The sequence below is a fragment of the Tasmannia lanceolata genome, unplaced genomic scaffold (assembly GCF_043159265.1).
Source record: "Tasmannia lanceolata isolate RefF3 unplaced genomic scaffold, GAP_Taslan_0.1 ptg000008l, whole genome shotgun sequence".
NCBI classification, from domain to species: domain Eukaryota; kingdom Viridiplantae; phylum Streptophyta; class Magnoliopsida; order Canellales; family Winteraceae; genus Tasmannia; species Tasmannia lanceolata.
The window spans coordinates 64,499,414-64,526,017 of record NW_027518685.1 but is presented as its reverse complement, the minus strand read 5'-3'; the positions used below and the strand labels follow the sequence as shown (position 1 = coordinate 64,526,017).

Below are 26,604 nucleotides of genomic sequence, written 5' to 3'. Positions count from 1 at the left end.
TAATATTTTATTGAAATTTCGACCAAAATTGATGAAATTTCCAAAATTTGTTACGTTCCAGGGATTTTGGTTTCGAAACGTTTCGGTGTTGACCGAAATCCGAAATTTTGGTCGAAATTTAAAACCTTGTTGGAGACATTGTGGTGTATCGTTAGAGATAAGAAGACTTGATGCAACTTAACACTTGCCCAAACATTAACAAGTATCAAGAGGTTGCGAGGTGGCTAATCAACATAGAAAACCACAAGTTTTCAACAAAAGAGATCTCTTTATGGTGCACTGCCGATTGAAAATATGTGGTAGGCATATGCAAAAAAATTATTGGTCTGTGCAAAATTGTATAGCGGATCAACAAAAAATTCATAAAATGTTGAGAGTTACCACAACGCTATGACATTTCCCATATATTCAATGCTACCACTATTCAAATTTCAAGCTTATGATACCGCAATCATATATTCAATGTTGTGATGATACCCCAATTAGCATTCAAGTCCACGTCTCTCTTCCAAAGAGGCAGGAAGAGAAGATCATTCATATACTTGACAAGAGATTATACGATCTAGTGGGAAACCTCGTGTATGCATTGTTTTATGAAAGAGAAACTTCTAATAGATAATACATGGTTGTAAGAGAACTAAGATGCAACAGCTGTATTTAAAGAACATTGAGCATTTTTCTACAACTTTTGGAAGGCATTAAATAGGACCATTGGAAGAAAATTTCAAGGAACCATTAGCAATTACAGATCCACCACCATAATGTCATTTCAAAATTTAAATAATAGTAACCCTAACAGAGAACCATGAAAAATAACTGCCATAGTAGGTAGGCCCTTCCCATTTTCTCGGAGTTTTTCCTTCTCCCATCCTCATTTCTTGTGTACAAATTCCGATGAACAATGTTCTGATTTCCTCTCTATTTTCTCTTTCCAGTACATATACTAATAAATATTTCTATCACCATCTTGCTAGGGATTCAACAGCGTCAGTAATTTGTTATCTCGTTAACTTTAAACCTGAATTTTAGTGGTACACACCATACTGTTACAACATCACACCATACTGTTACTTGCTGAAACATCGATCGCTTTGGTTCTGCTGCCTCTCAAAATGTAACATCCTCATCTCTGGTCATAAACATTGAACATTTGATTACCCCAAGGAGTTTTAAGTTCCTGCTCCATTACTTAGTTGGAGGTTCATTTTTATATTCATCGCGGCTAATTCCACAGCCAAATACCTGAATACATAAGGCATGGCCACAGTCTCCATCCCTCTGCTTGTTTTACAAGTGTGGCAAGTGACCTTCTTGGGAGCTCTCCCTGGAGGCAACCCACCAATCTCTCGTGTTGCTCTTTTCTGCTGTTGGATGAAGGATGTCGTAAGGATACTCCCACAAAGGGAGCAGACATCAGCAATGTGATAATCAGAACATGTGTGGAGCCTATCATGTAACAGATACGCGGCCCCATGAGCAAGAACTGAGTCGCGTTCCATCTCTCCAAAACGAATCCCTCCGCCAGATTTTCTTCCTTTGATGGGCTGCCTCGTAAGTTTGTCCACAGTTCCCGTGGATCGAACCTGCATTAAAAAGTGGTTGTAAACTAATTCATGTACAATGGACAAACAATGTGAGAGGAAATAGAAGAAATTTTCTTTTTTGAAATGATAAGATTATATTAAAAGAGAACAAACCCCAAGAAAAATTCACTGAGAAGAGATGACGGTACGCGGTTACTTTGGTCAACAAAGGGGGAGAGATCGCCGGTACGTGATTGTTTTGGTCATCTCAGGGGAAGATTGCCGGTGCAAGACTACTTCGGTCTTCACCAGATTGTTTTGGTCATCTGCAATTTGTGGTTTTGAAATAGAAGATCTAAAAGATGTATATCTAGACTTTATCGATGCTGGATACTCAGCTCTAGATGCCCTTCAAGCGTTACATTTCCAGAAGGATTATTGTTCGAAAAGCCTTATACTAATCGGAAAAGGGCAAAGTATTAACGCTTCACCCCGAACCTGGCCACAGAATACCTATGGGTTTGAAAGGGCAGATTGAAATCAAACCATCCAACAGGCAATCAAAGAGCTACTGATAGAATAAATGAAGCAAATAGAAGGACTATCCCAGACCGCAATTGGCGATGCACGGAATGTGAATATTACAACTTTGGACAACGCCAGTATTGCCGAAAGTGCAATCTGAGTAAAAACACAGAGGACCCCAAGAAAATGGGGATTCTCCGGATCGCAGATGGGAAGAGGAATCCCGAAGTACCGGGGTCTTTAGCAGATTTCCAGAAGTTCAAATCCCACCAGATGTGGCAGAGGAACGTAAGATAGCCCTCAAGAGATGTTTGGTGGGTCGTATGAAAGGCAATGCATGGAACCTTGATATGGTTTGGGATTGGGCTAAAAAATGTTGGGGGGCCCAGACCTTCTAAAACCTTTTAAGATAAACCCCATGGAGACCTTATTTTGGTTTGAATCGGGAACTCAAGCAACTCGCATTTGCGACGGGGTGGAGATGCTTTTGGGAATAACCTTTTTTCTTTTGAAATATGGCATATCGCTACGAAGATTACATAAGATAGGAACCAGGAGTCCCTCTATGTTTTACAACATATGGGATCCAGGATATCATCCCCTGGCCAAAAGAAAAAAAACCAAAAAGTCCTTAAGTCACTTCATAATCATCCCATACTTGAGTTAGATCCTTCTGAAGCTATTACCGACCAAAAATCAAAATGCCTATATTCCAAGAGCCCTGAAAAAACGTTACAAAACCCTGATAGATACTTATCAAAAACATGTACAGTCTTCTAATGAATGTCTTGAATGAACTCCCCTTAAGATGAGCATTTTTGCAATTCCGACAGAAGTCGCTCAATCTTGAAAGCGAAAACCTCCTCATCTAGACTGATAGCTGAGAGCTCCTCAACGTTTAGATCCTTTTCTTCGGATGCCCTTTTCCGTATGATCATAGCCTCCAACTTCTGAATCCCCGATGCCTTATCTGCATCCCATCGAAGAAGCCTAAGATTCTTTTCATCCGCCAAGAACTTGGTAAAAAAGGGGTGCTTATGCATGGGCGAGTGAGTTTCTTTAACATTGTGCGACCCGGTTACGCTAAAGAAGACTTCCAGTCTCCTATTGGCTACCTCTTTAAAAAGTTTCCATTGTCTTTTCAGGAAGTCCCTAATGACTTCTCTCGGCGTAGGTGATAATTTGGAGGCCAACTCTTCATTATAAACCATAGCTTTTATCCTACACAGGGTTTCCTCCCTCTCAATTAAATCCACTGACCGCTTCCTCTTCCGCCCTAGCACTCGAGAGGGGTGTTGTTCAAGTTTTCCATCTTGTCTTCTTCTATTTTTTCTTTTCCTCTACTCTTACTATTTACAAAGGAAGCGAAGGGACGAGAAAGGTGGCTATTCCTACCTTCGTGAATTAACTTCGCACTCACTATAGCATGCAAAGATCTCATCCTGTAATAAATGGGCATTTATGGCGCCGTATTACTCAATGCCATCTGACCCAAATCGAGGAAACCTCTTCGACGTCCCATGATACAAAAAACAGCAAAAATTGAATACTAATAAAAAAGTTTTAAACTACGTTAGGTCCTTTTCCCAAAACGGATATCTCAATTCTTCCTTTATTTAAATGAAGGTAATCATTTCTCCGGGTAGCACCCTCTCTACGATACCACTATCAGAGTCATTAAATAGTAGATGCAAACTTTCTCGATACTATCCCCAATCCTATACTTCATCTAGTTTCTCCCAAACCAGAGGCTTGGAAGACCCCAGAAAACCTTCATCCGAAAGCAACAAATGCCTTGGGTAGCTGGGAGAGCCAACCATAACTCATAGGGGTCCTGGCAATATTTTTCTCTTTATCCTTCAGCCCTTCTGAAGAAAACTTTTTGGAAGTAGCCGGCTTTTTCATGAGAAATTTTCCATGAGGATACCCCCCATGATAGTCAGACAGGTCCGCTTCAGATCTTTGCTCCCATGCTAAGCCAGGATTTAGCTTTCGAGATCTAGGCTTTAACCACGAAAATGATCCAGAAAAATAAAGGCCAGGAGTCCCCGGTTTAATGACTCCCAACACTTTCCTTGGCCTCGCAAACCTACCCTTCCGGGTCAAAGTATGTGCAAACCTAGCACGCCTAGAAGATTATTTAGAGTAGAGACCCTCCAGACTGAAACCTGCTTTAGTGGGACCAGTTCCAGTAGGTAGAGGGCATTCTTGTCCAGATTGTTTGTTTGATAATCCCAAGGCGTGTCCGTCAGTAAGAAGGGGAAACAGAGAGGGGGAAGGAAGATCACCCTGCAAATTACCTGTCGCTTCAGCTGAACAACGAAATTTGAAATTTGAATTCAAAGAAGTGGGTCCCAAAGGATCAACGGGCCTCCTATCCTGGATTTCCCAAATCGGATTACGATCCCTCACAGGTTCTTCCTCCGGGGAAAGCGGTAGCCCCGAACAGTGGGAGCGCTCACAATGAGCAGCGCCGGAACCCAACTGAGGCCTAATATTCTGGACTTCGATTCCGACTCTGTAACAATGACTTGAGATCTGAATCTGAACAAGGGAGGGGGATAACTTCCATCGGGGAGCAAGGATTTTAGCGGACACAGTCCATAGAGTGGTTATGGCTCCCTTCCATTTTCACCTCCAAAACCAGGCCAAACATATTTCCTAAGGCTTCAACCGTTGAAGTAGCCCATACATGTAGTGGGATACCATAGAAGTTAACCCAAAGTACTTATGTACCTTGAACATATTCTCGGCTCTAGGCGGACAGAGAATTCAAATGATTACCCCAGACCTCATTTCCCTTAGCCAGGATCCCGGCCGCCTCCTCCGATTCAAACATAAACAGGACTTCGTCCTTTGACAGGGTACATGGGCAAGGAAGGGATGGGATATCCCAAGTTCCTTTAGTCCATATCCAAAGTTCTTTAAGGGTTCCAAATGTGTCCTTCCTCCTGCCTATCAAACAAGCTTTTAGGGTATCCAACCTCGTTTCCACCTCCTTACCCGAAATAGATAAGGTAGGGATCCCTCCCTCGAATGATGAGGAGATCACCCCATAGTCAGGCCACTGGTCTACCTCCTTGCTAACATTAGCCGATGGGACTTTCGGATTGATGGGATTCACACCAAAAGGTGAAACACCTTCTTACTATCCAAATGGAACCGTAGGCATCTACCCCGCCATTTGAAATTAAGGTAGTCGCACGATGGGCAAAACCAGTCCCCAGGCTTCCGGTTCGATTCCTCCTTATTTCCTCCTTTCCACGTACCCCCCGGAGGTGATGTTGTGACTCCAATTGGGTGATCCCGTTTCTTCTGCTTACACCATCGACAACGACTCTGCCATTTGAAATTACAATAAGAACAAGATGAACAAAACCAAACTCCCGCCCGTCTTGGCATACTCTCACTTGCTTGAGCCTCTTCTTGGTTTGCTCCACCTGGAAATTTATATGGGCCTCTTTGGATCTTTTGGGAATAACCTTTCATCCCTCCAAGTTTGGAACCCAGCTCTCAATTCAAGAGCGAAGTCTATTTGGATTAGATTCTATGATGTCCCGTTACATGCATGGACATCTTCATTTCTTCAAGCTATGGAAAAATATTTTTGTCAGGTTCTGCAAGTGAAATTATCAGGGGACCATGATCATTGTTTGGCATATGCATATGTAAAAGTTCTTACCAAAGACTGGAAGAACCTACTACTATTCATTAACTTGAAGATAGATGGTAAGAGTTTTTTTAGTGGAGGTTAAGACTGTGTATGAGCATAGTGGCATTAATGAGATCCTCGGACATTAATGTCACTGTGCCAACGACAAAATTCAAGGGAACAAAAACCAGAGGACTTCTAGTGAGAGGCAACTTGAGGAAAACCCTATCCAGGAAAAGGAAAGGAAAGGAAAATCAATTCTCTTGCATGGACAGGAAAAAGAGTTCCGACCGTTGCTTGAGACTAAATTCAAAATTAAACCAAGGCCTGACCAGCCTGAGACGTCATTGGATGGTAGTTTGAGGCCTCCATCTGAAGAAAAAGGCCGGCTATTTAATTCAAAAAGCACGCAACCTTTAATGCTAGGACATGTGCTAATACTGGACTGGATTTACAGTACCGAGGGAAAGGAAGACATGATGGCGAGACGACTGCAATCTTGAAACGAAGGAAGGAATTAATTAGCTCGAAAGAATTGCCTTGGAATATGAATAGGAGAAATCTGGAGAGAAGATCTTTTATTAGCCAACGTGTCGGTGATAATAAGAAGCCGAAAAGGTACCGTAAAGATAAAGGAAATCCCATGCATAGCTGCTGGTCTTATCGGAAACATTATGATAGGCCCATAGCCCGAGACTTTTCTAAGGGAGGTTTTCATCTATATAAGAGGCCTCCGACTAGACTTCCTATTACAAGTAGATGAGAGAAAAGGAGAGACATTCTAACCAGAATACGACTGATAATGGATAAATTTGAGAAGGATGAACGTAAGGCTCTTCAGGAGGCAGGTGGTGAAGAGGAGAGGAAGGATCAGCAAATATACGAGATTAGTTGGATAGGGATCTTAGTGGGAAGGTTAAGGAAAGTCTCACCAGGGTGGAGCAGCCCCTTGAAGAGGAAGAGGAGGAAGTCGCCCAAGAGGAAGAGGTCACTGCTTAGGAGGATACGGATCAATTCCAATTAGAATCGGAAGGAAAAAGGACTATTCTGGAGGAAGCAGAGCAAGCGAGTTCTAAAGAGTTTGAAAAGATGGCTGAGCTGGGAGATTTGTTGGGAATAGGTTACAAGGAGGATGTTGAGGAGACGAAGATGATGTTCTTATAAATTGAAAAGAGAGACGCGGAAGAGAAAAAAGGTAAAACCCCTGGCCATGGGACTTGAGAGCTTAAAGCTCTTAGGAAATGAAGGAGGGTTTGTCTGTAAGTTTTTTGGAGTAAAGGTCATTAAGTTTTGTTATGTTTAGGGAAGGCGATGGAGAATGTCTCTTGTTGGTAGGTTGTGTGATGGAGCTGAAGCCCAGAAAAAAATTTCTTTGTGAAAGTTTCAGAGAAGTGTAGGTGGCCTATCTGAGCGTGCTTGAGGGATTCCCTCCTTCGCTGCTCAGGGGAGTCTTCTCTCCCCTAGATGTCCATCCTACCTCTCAATTAACCAAGGTGAGTGAGAAAATGCTTTAGGTTCTTGACTTCAAGACATAAAAATCCTTGGGTTCACTGTCAGTATGTTTGTTGTGGAGGGCACATGGTGATGTCTAGAAAGGTGGTTTCTAAAAGTTCGATGCACGATTGATGTTATAAGTTTTTGTGAAGCTGTCCTGATGATTGAAAGCACCCTGGGCTGTGGAAGGAGGAAGCATGCATGCAGTTTTTATTTTTCTTTTATGTTTTTTGGATTCAGGAGTATGCTCCTAGATCATCATACTATGTAATCACTAGAGGGACTACTGGTCCCCATGTAAATTCCATGGTATGAATACATCAAGTCACTTTTTCAAAAAAAAAAAAAAAAACCCCAGACAAATAGAACACCATAAGAAAAAAGGTTTGGATACACAGTTTATTGACTCCATGGTTTGCTAAATCTGTAGTTGCACCGAAAAACATGTTTGGGTGTTCATTTTCTAACTAATGACCTCATGCTGCAAACAAACCATGTATAATTAAAATAGATGTAGTTAATCACAAGTACACCAATTTCTATCTCATTAAGAAAAAAAGAAAGGATATTTAATCTGATGATCTAATACGCAATTTCTATCTCATCAAGAACAAAATTGGATATTTAATCTGATGATCTAATACTGCTACATGAGCCGTTCATGATGCTTTCGTAGTGAGCAGTGAAAGAATATATTTTTTTTATGATTTTGCAACGGGATCTGATTTTATTTTATTTCCATATTCTGATCATTAGTAGATTTATGAAATTTATTGGATTTATTCTTTCTCAAGTTCTTGCAAGTCAAAGTTATGATGACATAGTAGATCTCGTCATATTTTTTTAATTTCTTGTTAGGGGTATTAGGGGAAATGATACTTTCACGTCCTATTTTCTTTTCCTTAAATAATAACATGCCCATCCTTTTCTAAGTTCTTAGGATTAGTCTATCCTCTCTAGGTTTTTAGTTTTTAGGTATTATCAATGCAAGCCATTGTGACTATTTCAGTGCTTCTAATGGTGTGGGGTGAGGAGGTCATCTCTGTCCTTTTTTATTCATTTACCAGAAAAAGCTTTAAGAAAAAAAAAATCTCATAAGCTAGTTACTTGAGGAGACTTCAACCTCTATTGATCAAAGGAACCCGTTCCATTCTATCATCTAATATGCAAGAACAATAATATCCTTTACATCCCCAAAGTAAATATCAATGTAATAAGAGTTCTTAATGGAATGCTCCACAGTTCTAGAGTTGATCATACTCACCCGTGTCGACTCAGTTTTGCCTTGACTGAGTCTTGTTCGAGTTTGGACCCTGCTAAGTCAATCAAAAACTCCTTCGAGTTTGGACCCTGCTAAGTCAATCAAAAACTCCTTTGAGTCACCTGAATTAATGGGAAGCGTGTATCCCATTTTCCAATAATTACGTTTCTAGTTTTGGGATTCAAGTTTCCCTATATTTTAGAATCACAATTTTCATAATTTGTATTCACAAAGTTCGAATAAATGAATTGTGTTTCCCGGACTATAAAATTAGGAATCCCATTTAACTCATATATACTCAACTCAGCTCAACTAAGCCTTTGTCCCATTTAACTCATTTATATGATCATAAAATTTATGTTTTTTTTGTGTGTGTGTGTGGCCAAAAAAGCCATATGTTGTATTTGAACGTAAATTTTCTATAAAGGATATTTAAATAATTTAGCAAAAATAGAAAAAACAAAAACTATGTCTACTCCATTTCCGTCGAGATTCTTTGCCTCATTCCTCTCTCTCTCTCTCTCTCTCTCTCTCTCTCTCTATGTGGCCATCTATTCCACTGCGGTCGAGATACTTTGCCTCATTCCCTTTGTTTCTCCTTATATATTCGCTATTCCGGCAAGATTTTAAATCACTAATCCCATTTCCCCCTTTTATTCAAAATCTCCTCATTTATAATGATATTCCTTCTCATAGATCTTGTTTTTCTTAGGTCTATTTCAGTGATCTAGCAATTTTATCATATCTTTTTAGGTTTTCAGGTAGAAATTTCAGTTTTATTAGTTCATCCTTTTCTTTTCATATTCATGCAATTTTTGAGAGATATAGAGGGACTCAATTATGTGGGGCCCACAATTGAATGGGCAAAATGCCCATAATCGGTTATACCAAGGAAGATTCTTCCCTGGGAGTGGGGAACCGCAATTCCCCGGTTCGCGAATTCGAAACGGGAATCTTCTCGAATCCCCAAAAATTGGGAATCCCGGTTTAGATTCGCTGGAAATCCGATTCCCACTTTTGGGAATCATGGTTTATGATTCCCCAGAAATGCGATTCCCACTTTGGGAACCACGGTTTAATGTTATGTGAAATGCGATTTTGCGGGGATTCCCCGTAGATTCCTTCGCGATTTACAACTCCCCAACGATTCCAAACGAATCTCCGGTGACTCTGGCGACTACACGATTCCCGCTTCCGACCATTCCGGGAGCCTTCGATTCCCGCTCTGGCAACTTTAGGTTATACCACCCCATAGGAGCAGCTCGTGGGAAATATAGGGGTGGATTTATCACTTCCCTTTGACAAATATTGAAAATAGATTATTTCATTTTATTAGTATTTTTCAACAATTTTTCATATTTTTTTCAATTTTTTGTAATTTTCACCATTTTTTCACTTGGCGCTTCCTGCCTTTTATCCTCTCAAGAGACTTCATTTCCCGTTTTGTTTCTTGCTTTCCCTTCCTTCTCAACAACTATGAAATACATTACTTTCACTTCCAAAACACTTTCACTCCTATACTTCATTCCAATTCCTACACTTTCAAACTTTAAATCACTTTAAAATAATTAGAAGCGAGATAGAATTCTTTTAGAACAAAAATAAAAACTTTCTAAACAAAAGAAACCCAAATATCCTCTAACAGTACTACTTTCCATCCCAAACATTTTCTAATTAGAAGCCAACACTAATATAGCCTTCCCATTTCAACTTAAGTTTCCCTAACTCAAGCTAGAAAATCAAGAAGGCTTAAACAATCCTACCCTCTTCCAAAACATAGACTTTCTAAAAACCAATATAAATATTACAGAAAATCAAATAAAAACACGAAATTTAATGCTCGTAGAGAAAATGGAAGGCAGAATGTCCAATTTAATGACTAGGAAAATCCTTAAAAAAAACTGTGAGCACATCTTACCTGAAATTTGTCAGAAACCATGTGTCGAAGACGCTGGTAATAAACTGGCCCAATAAATATTTCACAAGCAAGCTCTGTACCAAGAACTCCGCTATACATGACCTCTAATCCATGATAATTGAACCCATAGGAGGTTAGCAAAGAACCAAGTTCATCAACAAGCAACCCTGAATCACTTGGTGACCCTTCGTCCGGTTTTTTGACTGAGCTGGCAAATGGAGTTGCATCAACAAATTTCCCATGTAGGCTACCACCCTGTTACAAGAGATGAAGTGTCTAGTACCATTTCAAAAAAAAAAAAAATGTCTAGCAAAATGGATTGTGGTAAGTGATGTGTTTAAATAAAATGCAGTGCCGAAAATTGCACATCATGTAATCAAATGCAAAGTAGAATCTACCACTGTGATGCATGGCTCCATTTGGGTCCAAAATCAAGCGAAAGTATACCAATTATGGAATATCAATTTCCAGCAGATAATATATAGGGTAATGCAGCTCCATATTTCTTCAATGACCATAATAATGCACATTATTTTTCTAAATGAGCATCCCTTGCATGCCAAATAAGAGTACCAATCATATCTCTAAAATAATAGACAAGCAACTTCATTTGTTGAAAAGGATGCTTTCTATACAGGTGAGCTGGGATTGAAAATAAGACCTTAAGGTTGACGTACAGAGCCTCAACCAACTGAGTTATAGGCCTAACGCCTTGTTGAAATGGAAATTACATCCTAAGTAATCATAAGTATGGTTTTAAATCTCGGATTTCGGTTGGGACCGAAACCGAAATTTCGCGAAATCTGAAATTTCGGACTTCCCAAATTTCAGAAATTAAGGATTTTGTTTTTAAAATAATTTATTATTCCAAAATTTTGGCCGAAATTACTGAAACCGAAATTTCTGAAATAATAAAATAATACTTTTTTATTACCGGATTTCGGCCGAAATTTCGGTTTCGCCCAATGCTGAAACCGAAATTTAAATCCATGATCATAAGGAATTTCATAGTTCTTACGGTTAAAAAAGAACCCTTCTGCTCACATTTCATAATACTTCTAAACAGTGATGTTCATATATGAAACAAGTTAATAACCATAAAAGGAAATGCATTCAGGCAATTCAAATGCACATCAGATATGAATAAAAGCAGTGGAGTGAGACTGCCTACCCATTTATGCACACAAAGTTGTATAATATTCAGTGTTGGTTGAAGAGTTGACAAATACTCATGTATTAATAGCAATCCAAGTAAAACTCAGTGCAGTATGTGAAAAATGAATATCTAGTATTCTAAACCATCAAATGAGTTAGTATAGGCAAAAAGTACAGGAAAAGATTAAATATTTTTAAAAAATACGAAACAATTAAACGGCTGATTGAGTGCTTGAAAAGGCCCAGTTACCTAAAAATAGAATGAGAAAACAGACTTTAATTAATGTTTTGGCTAACATATAAAAGATTTAATAACACCTTCTCCAACAGCTTAAGCTTTTGGAGTAACTGGTTGTTTCACATGGTATCATAGCCAAAGGTCCTGAGTTCAAACCTCATTGATAGTAAAAATCCACATGCAATGGCCAAAGCTAAAAGAGGGGCCGCATGTACCACGTGTAGGCCAACCCTAAAAGAGAGGGGCCACACGTGAGGGAGAGTGTTAAAGTATAAAATATTTAATAACACCTTCTCCAATAGCTTAAGCTTTTGGAGTAACTGGTTGTTTCGGAGTTTCTAATAAGTGTTGGGAGCTATTTTTAATTTATTTTTACATCTTTGATTCTTACTTATGAGGGAATTTTTTCCAAAGGACAACTTAATCAGGGGCTTATAGGGGCAATATGTTTATTAAGATTAATTACTCCCATATTTTCTGCATGACTCATCTCTTGCTTGATTTTGCCTTTGTTTTTTATTTACAATTTGGTATCAAAGCATCATTAAGAGAAGAAAACCTAGATAGTTCTGCTTTTCCTCTTTTCAAGGATCACATCTAATCATGAAAGGATTAGGAGCAGAGCTTGCGTGTGACTTCATCTGTCATATGGGTGACTAGGCACATATATCCAAAGCAAGACGTGTACCAAATGAAAGCTCTCCAATTAAGGTTTTTATATGATTTTCAACCAATTCATAGGATTTGTTTGTGACAATGATAAATCCTGATTTGAATTTGGTTGGATTTGTGAGTCTAAACCAAGGTTTTAAATTTCGGTTTCAGTTTTGGCCGAAATTCGGAAAAAAAGGAATTACATTTTTATTTCGAAGTAAATTTGTGAAAAAAAATCATTTTTCTGAAATTTCAGGTTCTTGGGATTCGGTCCCAACCGAAACCCGAAATTTAAAACATAGGTCTAAACCAATAGTTGCCGGAAACGCCTCCAGGGGGGTGGATTTCTACATCGGCCTAGCTAGCTCATTAGTTATTAGCATGGCTTTCTTTTATTTCAACAGCACTATACATATAAGGTAGCTTAGTCATTTGCTTATCTTCATGCCCTTTTTGGTCTTTTCCTTAAAGTAGTGGTGTTTTAGTCTTTTCATTGTAAGGGTGCTATATAAACCCACTTAGGAGCTTTTGATGAATTTTCTTTGGAACTTAGGGTTTTTACCCATTTCTTTTTGTTGAGTTCGATTGAGCAAGAAAGGTATTCCATATTTCCCTCGTAGCTTGCAAGTATTTCAAATCTGTTCTTGTGGTTGGAGGTTCCCTTGTCCAGCGCCATAGATTGTTCAAGGGTTTGTTGATTAGAAGCAGATTTCTCTTCCAATTACAGCTTGTTCATATTTCTTGTTGAAGATGGTGACAATTTCAGGGAATTTTTCATCAAATTTGCACACAAATTCCTCTAAGATTGTTGATATTTTGCATCCTTGGTTTACTCCCATAATTTAGCTCCTTACTGTTCGTTATTTTCTACTCATTATTAGGGTGGTTTTCATTAATCTCTTGATCCAAATTGCCAACTGAAATACGTCCGGTAAGGATTTCAACTCCCGTCGCTTTAATTCTTCCGAAAGTTGTTGAAGGTTGTCAATTGATATTTGTGCTTCATGAGTCGCTGCCTAATGTATGGATCTGTCCTGCCAAGAATTTAATTTCTGAGTTTTGGATTTCCCCATTCAACAGAGTTGGTGGGTTTTCCTTTGAAGGGCGGAATTTTATTACCTGATAAACATTGATGAGTTGAATGTATGTGGAAAATTAAAATGAACAAAGAGAAATCACAGTCCAAGCTATTCATGTGACTCCTTTACCTGCATACCCTCTGCTTGAGTTAAGTCATGTGAGAGACATTGCTAACAGCATCTGATTTTAATGCTAGATACTTCTAAATTTCAATATTGGTGCTGTTCATAGCCTTTCAACTTTAAATGATTTTAAAATGTTTGGTTCATCCACTAGTGGAGTTGCATTATCTAAATGATTACATGATCTAAATGCTTTTGCACTTCATCTGTTTGTTGAATGTCTCCAAAGAGGATGTTGGCAAGTGGCTGAGTCTATAGAATTCGACAAATACATTTAAAAGGGGAAAATTCTGCTTGTGTTATTGTATTTCCTTTGAGGCTATTTCCAGCTTTTACAACTTGCAAACTTGATCCTTGTTTTTCCACCATTTGCCTGCGTCATAAATGCTATCATAGCGTCATTTATTGGCCATTTGAAAAATCGCTCTCTTCTGTCAGATCTATATCATCTCCAAGCTTCGCGCTTCAACCCACTTGCCCTACATCAGACATGCGCAGGGAAATTCCATGTGTTTCCTCAATCATGCATGATCGACACTATTCAAGTTCCTAAACTATTCACTTTGAGCAACAAAAGAGGAAGTAACTACGTCTAATACTGACCCTTTTAACAAGCCTTACAAACATCCTAGGAACCTCGAATGCTTCAAACATTGAGATGCATTTACACAACAAAAATGCTTTGTTTGTATGCTAGCGACCATGAAAAAAACAAATGAAACATGGATATTTTTATTTTGGATACTAAACAGTTTTGCAGATTGGGTTGTGGAGGCACCATACTGCATTCCAATGGTACTATTATTCTTACGCTGAAGCAGTAGAGGTCATAGCAATTTGTAACGGCCTAAAGATTGAAATGTAGAGTTCCTGAGCGAGTGACGCAGGGTAAATAGCGGAAGCGAATGTGCTAGCTTGCAGATAGCATTAAAACCTAACTCCCAAAGAAAGTAGTAGGTCCGCAAATCGTTTTTCCACTAGAGGCTTCAATAGCACCGATTGATCAATAGAGGCTGTTTGGAAGCTAACTAGTGCCTTTCACAGGAATTCCCACAAACACCTTGCATGCAATTTTATTCAAGAAGAAAACTCATGAATCATGCTTGCCCATTATTGGGCATTGGGTTGGTTGACGTCTCAAGCCAAGACAATGGCTCGGCTGGGAGCAAATTGAGCCAATCCTTTTCCTTATCTGTAGCCCTTCTCTAATTCAAGTAACATATATCAAGAGGAATATAAGGCCTTGACCTTCAGCTGCTACAACAACATTGTTTAGGCAAACAAAGACCCTATACTATAAATTCAGGACCATACCAAAGATGATTGAAGTGGAAGGCAAGATGCAGGGATTCCGAACAGAAATTAATGCTTTGAAATTATTACTGTGGATTGAACAAGATGGACTTCATAGCTTTAAATGCTTGGAAATTTCAGCCACATTGAAATTATTGCACACCACGAGAAGAACATGTATTGATCGAGCAAGGGGATACCCGATCTCCGGCTACAATAGAGATTAATCCTTGCTAACTACAAGGAAGAAATGGATTTTTGGCAGAGGAGGAGTTGCATTCAACAAACCCTAAACCCTCTTTCCAAGAAAAATAGCAAGAGAAAACTCTCTTTCCCAAGCCCAAAACAAAACCCTGATCTTTCATTTCATCAAAAGCTGCCCCTAAAGAAGGAGATGGGCTTTATATAAGAGCCCAACTTACAAAGAGAAAATGACCTAATCACCCCTATTAAACCAAAAAGGACACAAACATCTGAAATGACAAAACTACCCGACATCATTAGCTAACTAGTCCTACGTTAATGAGCCCATGAAGACCAATGTAGAATTTCTAGGGGATGCTCCTGCATCAAACTCCCCTTCTTGAAAGAACTCGTCCTCGAGTTCCCCACCGGCTTCGTCATCGTCGAACTCCACCCGGATCAAATATATATATGATCCATGCCCGATTCAACACTGTAAGTCCATAATGATATTCTAGCTGTAGCTTTCTATGTAACATGGAACTTATCATGCCACCATGGTGGCGGTGTGTAGCTCGCCGATGAAGGAAACGAACACGTAACAGCGCCAATGAAGATGCAAGTGGATAAACTTCGTAGAACTCATCAAGTGGTGTATGACGTTCTTTGCGAAGTACCACAACACTTTCCTTACCCATTCCATTCAAGTCTTGGATGCCCCAAGACAAAAGTGTCTTGGCTGATTTCTTTCCCCAAGTTCTGTTGTTCATCGGAGCCTTCAAATGCAACCCCATTATTAATATAAAAAAGAAGCATTTCCATGTCAACCTTGGAATCTTCATTCTCATCTTCATATTCAAAAATGTATAAGTCCATTTCAACATGAATTCCATCATCAAACTCTTCAAGAGTGGCATGCCCATTATCATTGTCAACCATGGAAGTAACTTGGACAGTATCCTCATCATTTGGCTCCAAATTAACTTGCTGTCCAATGTTGTCCTCTGTATTTTTTCCTTCTTCGACATGAGTAAAATCCAGCTCTAGCTCATGAATTTCATTACCTTGGTCACTAGAATCATCAAGCTCAACACCGATTGCGTCCGACTCCAAAATTATGACGACTTCTACCTTTTCTTGATGCTTTACTTGAGAGGGATTGTCATGTGCGCTTTTCTCAACAATGACATTATATTTGGGTTCTTTTTCTTGCAAATGCTGCTGCTGTGTAGCTTTGGTTGTACTCATAATGTGCAAAGGAAGGCGAAGTAAAAACAATAGTAGGGGAAGGCTTAGGAATCACCTTGGCTGGCCGTAGCGGAGGAGGAGAAGGCCGAGCCACTCTTGGCCTTGATTTCAACTTGGGATGATCGCAATATGGTAGGAATTGGCGTGCAACCTCTTTCAACTCGTCCCAATCCTTAATAGGTGTTTCATCAAGTTCACGTCGCCGGTATGTCAATGAGCGCCACCAATCCTTGACTCGGTCTTGGAATTTATCAACCACCATGGGTACTTGCTTCTTGGCCGCACTTGCTTGTCATCAAACTCCTTCTCAATGACATGTACCCATTCCACAATCTCCATAGCATCCATTCTCCAAGAGAGCTCGGGAAAGTGAGCTTCAACATGTAGGTCCATTGGCCGATCATAGAATGAATAGGAGCTAGGCCTTGGAGCTGATCTCCTAGGCAATTTCCTCTCATAACCAGTCCACTCCCCTTCTTGAAAATCATATCTACTCAATGGACGGGGCGGGTGGTGTTGGGAAACACGATCAAGATTCCGATTGAAGCCACGAACCTCCTCTATCATAGAATGCATGCGATTGGAGTCGTGTGAATAAATTCCCTTGCTAGCTGCCATACCAAACACAAGCTACCACAAGTATAATCTCTATCCAAAGCAAGCTAAAGCAATCAATAGTTACCAAGAATCTGATCCACAGTAACCCATAACAAATATAACAGCCCAAAAATAATGACAACCCAATTGCAAGTAGAAGCCCAATCAATAGACAACAAGGCTGAAATCAATGTCGAACAATCCAGGGAAGTCAAGAGCAACAAAATAGCCAAAACAGGGCACAAACAATGTAAACAACCACGAGAAGTCACAAACTGAATCCCTCTATCAAAGTGCCTTGCAAAACTTGTTTCCCGAATGAGCCAAGTTGAGAAACTTTGCTGCCCAGCTCTTATTAAAAATTGAGAGTTGGCATTGTTGGTTCAACTGAGATTCTAGAAGCAGCAGGAGTTTAAACACTAACTGGTTGCCAAGCCTTATAAGCCATATAGGTGATGCACTATGTGAACAGGTGATGTTTGAACTTCAAATGCCCGTTTCAATTCTTGGTAATCATGTGGCGGCAGACCCCATTTCCAATTTGAATCGGAACTGGTAGGAATATGGCCTTCAAGTTTCGGCTAGAACTACCCAACACAGCTGTTTACACTATTCTCGGGCAAGCAATAGAGGTAGTCAACACCTTGGTTGAGTTCGGATCAGCCAAATAACATTCAAGCCATGAGAAGAACCTTCCAAGACCATCCTGAAGCTTATAGAGCTTTGTTGCAAGAGAAATTCATGAGCTTTCGGCTAACTCTTGAAGACAATAACAAATACCATAGGATGTCCTTCACTTCAACAAACTAGGAACCTATAATGGTTGCCCTGAGAACGCTTCTGTCCAGTATGTGGGTAAATTCCAGGATTGGGAAAGATTAGAATTTTCCCCAGCTAAGCTTTGATACCATTCTGACGCAGGGTAATTAGCGGAAGCGAATGTGCTAGCTTGCAGATGGCATTAAAACCTAACTCCCAAAGAAAGTAGTAGGTCTGCAAATCGTTTTTCCACTAGAGGCTTCAATAGCACCGATTGATCAATAGAGGCTGTTTGGAAGCTAACTAGTGCCTTTCACAGGAATTCCCACAAACACCTTGCATGCAATTTTATTCAAGAAGAAAACTCATGAATCATGCTTGCCCATTAATGGGCATTGGGTTGGTTGACGTCTCAAGCCAAGAAAATGGCTCGGCTGGGAGCAAATTGAGCCAATCCTTTTCCTTATATGTAGCCCTTCTCTAATTCAAGTAACACATATCAAGAGGAATATAAGGCCTTGACCTTCAGCTGCTACAACAACATTTTGTTTAGGTAAACAAAGACCCTATACTATAAATTCAGGACCGTACCAAAGATGATTGAAGTGGAAGGCAAGATGCAGGGATTCCGAACAGAAATTAATGCTTTGAAATTATTACTGTGGATTGAACAAGATGGACTTCATAGCATTCAATGCTTGGAAATTTCAGCCACATAGAAATTATTGCACACCACGAGCAGAACATGTATTGATCGAGCAAAGGGATACCTGATCTCCGGCTACAATAGAGATTAGTCCTTGCTAACTACAAGGAAGAAATGGATTTTTGGCAGAGGAGGAGTTGCATTCAACAAACCCTAAACCATCTTTCCAAGAAAAATAGCAAGAGAAAACTCTCTTTCCCAAGCCCAAAACAAAACCCTGATCTTTCATTTCATCAAAAGCTGCCCCTAAAGAAGGAGATGGGCTTTATATAAGAGCCCAACTTACAAAGAGAAAATGACCTAATCACCCCTATTAAACCAAAAAGGACACAAACATCTGAAATGACAAAACTACCCTACATCATTAGCTAACTAGTACTACGTTAATGAGCCCCTGAAGACCGATGTAGAATTTCTAGGGATGCTCCTGCATCAGCAACTCCCCTCTTTTTTTGAAAGTTAACATAATTTATTACCCAGGAAAAGAGAATACATAGAGGGACGAGAAGTTTTGTAACGGCCTAAAGATTGAAAAGTACAGTTCCTGAGCAACGACCCTCCTTTTTTAAAAGTTAACATATTTTATTACCTAGAAAAGAGAATACATAGAGGGACGAGAAGTCCTAAAATCAGAGCATTGCCCCGTATACAATTCAATCAAATAGTCGGGCTACAACAAAGGCCCCAAAATATCAGAACAGGTTACAATAACAAGCGGAAAAGATACCCCACTAAGGGTCGACATTACCTACTTTGATTATTAATTTAGACAGTAGATCACGCGATCAACGATCTTGATTGAAAAGATCTCCTTGTTCAGTAATCATCTGTACAAATTTATGATTTAAAGCCTTTCGAACCATTGGATCAACCACTGGATTCCTCCAATCGTCGATCTAGATCAAGTGGATAACTAATCATACCACTTGAGCAACTAAATCCTTTGATTAGCAAGAGATAAAGGAATTTGGGAAAATTGATGGTTCATTTTGTATTTTCATCACTTTTCTTATAGCTCACTTTTGGGACATCAAATCTTATCCGTTCGACTTGATTTTAGTTCCGTTAGATGGTATTTCGAATATCTATCCAACGAACCCAAAATTCCGTGATTTGGACACGATTTGACAAAGTTATGGGCCATTTACTATTAGGGTATGGCCTCATGACAAGATTTGTCTTATTAGGCAAGTTTTATGGTTGTCTTTTGACCTACGGCTCTCCTTTAATCTCTTGTAAAACTTTAAATGACTTGTAATTTTAAAGATTTTATCCGGAATTTGTTTTTCATGGAAAAGAATTAAATACATGGAAAATCTGTAATTAGATTTATGCCCAGGAAAGGAATTCATGTTTTCCCACCCTAGAGAAAACGTGCTCACACTTCCCAATACCTTGTGTGCCTACAACTTATATTTTTTGAAACTCAAATTCCCTTTTTATTAGCTAACTTACTAACTTTATAAGATCTCAGAGATTTCTTTTTTTAGGCAACTTGCCATTACCTTAGATTTACTTTTGGTAATTATTAATTAATCAAAAGAAAAGAGGAAGAAATCTAACGTATTCCCTACTCCCATTCAAGCCCAACATGTGAGGGACATCGAGAGAGAGAGAGAGAGAGAGAGAGAGAGAGAGAGAGAGAGAGAGAGAGAGAGAGAGAGAGAGAGAGAGAGAGAGAGAGAGAGAGAGAGAGAGAGAGAGAGAGAGAGAAGGAGAGAGAGAAGGAGAAAAGAGGGAGCAAAAGCCTGTTTGAGGCATTCGCAATCTTCGTGAATCCTCGGGAACTGTACCTTCATCAAGTTAATACTTTAAATATCCCTAGTAGTCTTATTTCCTGTTGATTTTCAGTTTCTATGAATCTGAAATAAATAAAATAAAATTCCATGTATGTAACTTATCCCAATAAAGCTACGTATATGGAATAAGTGGACTGATTTACATATATAAACTTTTTTTCCACCAGATTTTTATATACTTAGGATAAAAAAACGATTTTCGTGTATATATTATTCTCCATCAGATTTTTTTTTTGAAATGGCAACACGAACTATATTAATAAACAGAACCGAGATGGTCCTTAGAGATTACATTAGGAGCACAAGAACTACAGCAAAATCATGGGGGAAGGAAGTCAAATTCTCCATCAGATTTACACATAAATAGTTAAAAACTGATTTTTCTAGTATACATTGTTTTACCCATCAGATTTATGTATGCTGATGGTTAAAACTGATTTTCGTGTATACGTTATTTTTCCATCAGATTTATGTATGTACTGATGGTAAAACGAATTTTCGTGTATACATTGTTTTTCCATCAGAATTGTATATACTGATGATTTAAAACTGATTTCGTAATATATATATATATATATATATATATATATATATATATATATATATATATATATATATATGAGGAAATGGTTTCTGCAAACGTGTGCAGGTAAGTTACTTGCACACGTTTGCAAAAACAGTGTGGGGGCCACTTTTTTTGGGGGATCAAAACCATTCATTTGGAAGGCCCTTCCATGGATAAGGTGTGGCCCAAAAATCAGCCCCATTGGATTGTCCTAACCCAATCAAAGGTGGGGGGGGGGAATGGTCAGACACTGTGTGTTCATGTTTCTGCCCATTTTTCCCCTCGACAAATAGCAGGGTTAGGATGATCCAATGGGGCTGATTTTTGGGCCACACCCTATCCATGGAAGGGCCTTCCAAAAGAATGCTTTGGACCCCCAAAAAATGTGGGCCCCACCCTGCTTTTGCAAACGTGTGCAGGTAAGCTTACCTGCACACATTTGCAGGAACCATTCTCTCTCTCTCTCTCTCTCTCTCTCTCTCTCTCTATATATATATATATATATATATATATATATATATATATATATATATATCACACACACACACACACACACACACTGATAATTTAAAACTGATTTTGTGTATACATATATATAAGTAAACAGTTCCTGCGCTCTAGTGCAGGAAACAAGGATGGGCCCACATTTTTTGGGTGATCCCAAGCATTCATTTGAATGGCCCCATCATGAATGGGGTGGGTACCAAAAATCAGCGCTATTGGATCATCTTAGGGTGTCCATTTGTTGCCGCAGGGGGGGGGGGGGGGATGGATAGATACTGTTTGTCCACAAATCTGCCCATTTTTTCACCCCACAAATGGAAGGGTTAGGATGATCCAATGGAGCTGATTTTTGGTACACACCCCATCCATGATGGAGCCTTTCAAATGAATGCTTAGGATCACCCAAAAAATGTGGGCCCACCATGTTTCCAGCACTCGAGCACAGATAAGCTTATCTGCGCTTGAGCGCAGGAACTGTTTTATATATATATATATATATATATATATATATATATATATATATGAGTTAAGTGAAGCTACACATACGTGTAGCTAACTTAGCTACACCGACGGCTTAAAATACAGTGGGCCCACATTGTTTGGGTGATCCAAACCATTCATTTGATAGGCCCTCACATTGATAGGGTGTGCCCAAAAAATCAGCTCCACTGGATGATCCCAACGCTTCAAACTGTGGAGGCAAAAATGGACAAATTTGTAAAGGTTTTTACACGTCCATTTTTGCCTCCACAAATCGTAGGGTTGGGATGATCCTATGGAGCTGATTTTTTGGGCACACCCTATCTATGTGAGGGCCCATCAAATGAATGGTTTGCATCACCCAAACAATGTGGGGCCCACTGTATTTTAAGCTGTCGGTGTAGCTAAGTTAGCTACACGTATGTGTAGCTACACTTTTCTCTCTCTCTCTCTATATATATATATATATATATATATTTTTTTTCAGAGTTGTACATACTAAAAGTTAAAACTAATTTCCGGGTATATATACTGCTTTCCATCAGATTTGTATACACTAACGGCTAAGACTGATTTTCACAGACATGTTGATCTCAATAGTACTATATACCCCTATGTATCAAACGAAATTTTGATATACCTAAGTAGAGATCTCAACAGTAACATATATTCCTAAGTATCAGATGAAATTTTGACATGCCTATTTAGCAATTTCGAGTGTACTATGTCCCTAAGTATCAAATGACACTTTGATATGACTATTTAGTAATTCCAACAGTTTTATACACCCTAATTATCAAATAAGTTTTGAGAGACTTGGTTAGTGATTTCGTCAGTCCTATGTATCAAATAAATTTGGATATTTACTTATTAGTAATGTCGTCAGTTCTATGTACCCCTAAATATCAAATAATTTGTGATTATGCCTAATTAGTAACCTCTTCAGTTCTAGGGATGTACTAAGTAGATAACATGATTTTTTATCATATATAGGTTGTGTCAACAATTCCATGGGTAAATTAAATGGAATGGTTTTTATTACATATATTTTTATTCCATCAGTCCATGGACTATATAAAAAATTCACATAGGTACTTAATGGTGCTTCGTCAGTTGAGGGTTTAACTTAGAAGATGCATGATTTCACTTTCAGATTGACTCTCTCTACCATTGTGATCACCCCATTTCCCTCACACCTACGGGTTGGAAAAGGCAAGTGACAGGACAGCTAGACTCGCATGTGTAAAGTTTAGAACAATGAATTGGTGCTTGCAATATTATTTCATTTTGGATAACACTCTAGTTTCCACTTATTCACATGTTGATAGATATAATAGTACTCCCATTGAATTGCTAAATTTATAGAATCTCTATTTCTTTCCTTAAAGAACTGTGATAGTAAATTTGGAAAGTGGATAGCCATCCATAAATGATTCTGAGCAAGAAATCCTCTCATGGCAAAGAGAGAAGAGGTATGTTACGGTTCTAAAATAAATAAACTTGCATGGGCATGTAGGAAAGGGGGATTAAGGAGGCGGTCAAGTCATCCTGGGACTCTCAAGTCCAAAGCCAACCTGAGGAGCAAGTACGACCTTCTGTTGGTGATCCATATGAGGGGACCCATCCCCGAAGCGGTTAACCAGTATACTGGGTTCCGTAGTCTAAAACCATAACGTCCCAACCTATAGACGGGTGGTAGGGGTTAGCCGTGTGGTCTAGACCACGGGCAGTAAGAAAAAGAGAAAATAAAAATGAAAAAGGAAGGAAAGCCGGAATGCTTTGGGGGTAGCCGTCTCACGACACTTGGGTCACACACGCGTCACTTCTAGTAATATGTATTCTTTTAGTTGTTAATGTTAATTGTACCTCTTATAATCTCTATTTGTAATTGTCTCGAAAATGGTTAGTTTCGATTGCTAAATGTTTAAGGACACTCATCTCTATTATATTTGTCTTGTAAAATGTTAGTTTTAACTGTCAATTGCTTAAGGAAATTTTATTGTAAAAATCCAACTCTATTATTGTTTCCTATTAACATGTTTTGACCTGCTGTATGATCTTTGCTCTAACCTTGTTTACATTACAGGTTTTGTAGGTGGGGATGAAGGACCCTTTGCCAATGAGGAAGCCTAGGGCGAAGGGGAGCACACAGTTTGAGACTTGAAGTTAGAAATGACAAGTCATGTCATTTCGTGGTGTCTTAATTTGTTTTACTTGCTTGGGTGAATTCTAGTTAGTTGAACTCTATGGTTTGGTTTCCTTGAATTTTCGTAGATGAAAATAACTTTGGAATAATTTTTATGGATGGAATAAATTTACTGGTGATGATGGAACCTTATATAGTGACATTAGATAGTGGAATAGAAATTTATGTAGTTATTTTTGTAGCATGGAATCAGATGGTAATTGAATACCCTTAGTAATTAATTTGATCTTTCTACCTCTAAAAGAAAAAAAATGGTGATTTTATTGTGTCCTTTTGCTCGTAGTTAATCGACGGATTAGGGTCGTTACAGCGGACCATACAGAATGAGTGACTTGGCAGTGCAGGAATTGATGGTCTTCTATGTTAGACTGAGGCTAGTGTAAAAACTAAGGATTAAAGGTGATGCCCTTCAGTGTTATAAGATGGGTCAAGAATGTGAACGCTTCTCCTTGGAAACTCGGCCGATTCTTTTTGGAAATGCAGGATATTATTAATGGGCTATGGGGCGCAACATTTCTCACATTCATCGCGACTCAAATGGTTTACTGGACAAGTAGTGAATTAGGTGATCTCTTGTAACTCAATGAAAATTTGGCATAGTATGCTTAAGTTGTAGTTTTTGCCCTATATGTGACCACTTTCCTCTAGGTTTTGAGGCAGCTAAGGGGGCTTGGCCCTTTCTTGTTCTTTACCTCCTTTTGTTGTTGTCTGGCTTCGGCCTTCTAATCCTTAGTACAGTTGTTTGAAGAAAACAAAGGCTGAAATTTATGATTTTGAATATAATTTTAGCACAGTATTAGCCTAGAGTCCTCACATTCTAGCAAAGAAGAATTGGTCATTTACATTAGCATCCTTAAATATACATAATTTTATAAGTAAGCTAGGATTTAAATTCCACTTTTTGTTGTTGTATGGTTCAGCCTTCTAATCCTTTTGAGTACACCTGTTTGAAGAAAACAAATGCTGAAATTTATTATTTTGATTATAATTTTAGCACGGTATTTTATCAGCCTAGAGTCCTTGTATTCTAGCAAAGAAGAATTGGTCATTTACATTAGCGTCCTTAAATAAACATAATTTTATAAGTAAGCTAGGATTTAAATTAGGACTTCAAGTTTGTAGTAGAAAGTGACATCCTACAGAGTAGTAGACAATCCCTTCTTTAATATTTGAACACTACAAAATACTTAATATTAAGGAAACTAGGATTTCAATATGTGACCTCAAAGTTACAATATAGAATCATATTTAATTTAGCAGAAGGCTCAATCATCTATAGTATATAAACATAAGATAGGATAGAATCTAGGACTAAAGGTGATGGGGACATCAACAATGCGAAAGAATTCAAGGTTTACAAGTGCAAACGTGGACGGGACTGATGGTGGAGATTCTAGCATGGTCCATAGACATGGGCCTCCTTTTTAAATCATTTATCTTCTATTTTCGTCATTTTATTTGTAGGCTGCTTTTTAGGCATCAAATCTCATCCGTTTGGCATGTTTTTGGTATTATTAGAAAAGTTTTTCAATTACCTATCTAATAAACCCAAGATCACATGATTAGGATGTGATTTGAACAAGTTATGGGTGCTTAGGTTTTAAGTTATCTTCTAGCGCTTCTGTTCTTATAAGTACATCTTATGAAAGCAATGTAGGGGACTTTTGAATATTGAATAGAATTGATGTTTTCCTTGAAGCCAGAAATTTAGGTTTTCTTCTCATCTCTTCCTCTTGGTGGTTTGGAACCATCCTTCTCATCTTCTCTATTCTTCTTTACTCCCTTTCTCTATTAAATCTGCACAACAAGGTAAGTACATCAATCTTTTTAGTTTCTTTTGTGTCATTTTCTTTTGTATTTTGAACCCTAAAGTTCGAAAAACCAAAATCCGTATATCTTGTTTGTTCTTCAAGATCTCAATCTGAGATTTTGAGGGATTGATTTTGTGATTAAACCTCAGCTAAAACACTCAAGATCCCTTACCCTAAACCCCTTTTGAGCCTAGTTGAAATTTTCACCCTTTTGAAGCCCTAAAACTAGTTTTTGAGATCCCTACCCCTAAATCTACCATCAAACTCTCTCACTAAACCCCATATTTACTTCCTTTTACTTTTCTAGATCATAACTATAATCTGGACAGCAGTATAACCCCAAAATTCCAGATCTGTTGAATTAGCAAAATACCCTTTTAGCCTAAATCTGGACTCTTTTGAACTCTCACTGTTGTTGATAATTTTTCTGATGTTCTTCATTGATTATTACTATTTTCATGCTTGGTTACATCTAATTCATTGGTATTTGCATTAGCTTTTAGTTCTTTTAATTGGTTGCATGTGTAAAACCTAGTTAAGGACTAATTTTGCTATTAACAAATCATCCTACGAATCTTTATCTTTTGATTGGTTTGCATAAAGTTAACTCTTGTTAATTGTTAGTTTCCTAATTATTAACTGCAATTTAATTCTCATTATTGCTGCTGCCCGTAGAATAATCACGTGTTAATTCAGCCCTAGAGAGTTCCTAAAGCCTTTATCCTATTAGGAGTGTAGGATTTTCCCTTGATTAGGTATTGTCCTACATCAAAAGGTTGTGACACAGATCCTATTATGAGAAAGACTGTCATCTTATAAAAGTATAAACAC

General features: G+C 38.5%; 1 protein-coding gene across 2 annotated transcripts in view; it reads right to left on the bottom strand.

The window, feature by feature from the left end:
- Window positions 1-563: 563 nt before the first annotated feature.
- NRPA2 (nuclear RNA polymerase A2) overlaps window positions 564-26,604 on the bottom strand; it is a 106,591-nt gene continuing 80,550 nt past the window's right edge. For both annotated transcript variants that reach the window (XM_077389664.1, XM_077389665.1), the window contains 2 exons: window positions 10,374-10,628; window positions 564-1,583 (listed from right to left, as the gene is read on the bottom strand). In XM_077389664.1, coding sequence (XP_077245779.1) covers window positions 1,170-1,583; window positions 10,374-10,628 — 669 coding nt within the window. In that variant the 3' untranslated portion in view covers window positions 564-1,169. The remainder of the gene's footprint in view (window positions 1,584-10,373; window positions 10,629-26,604) is intronic.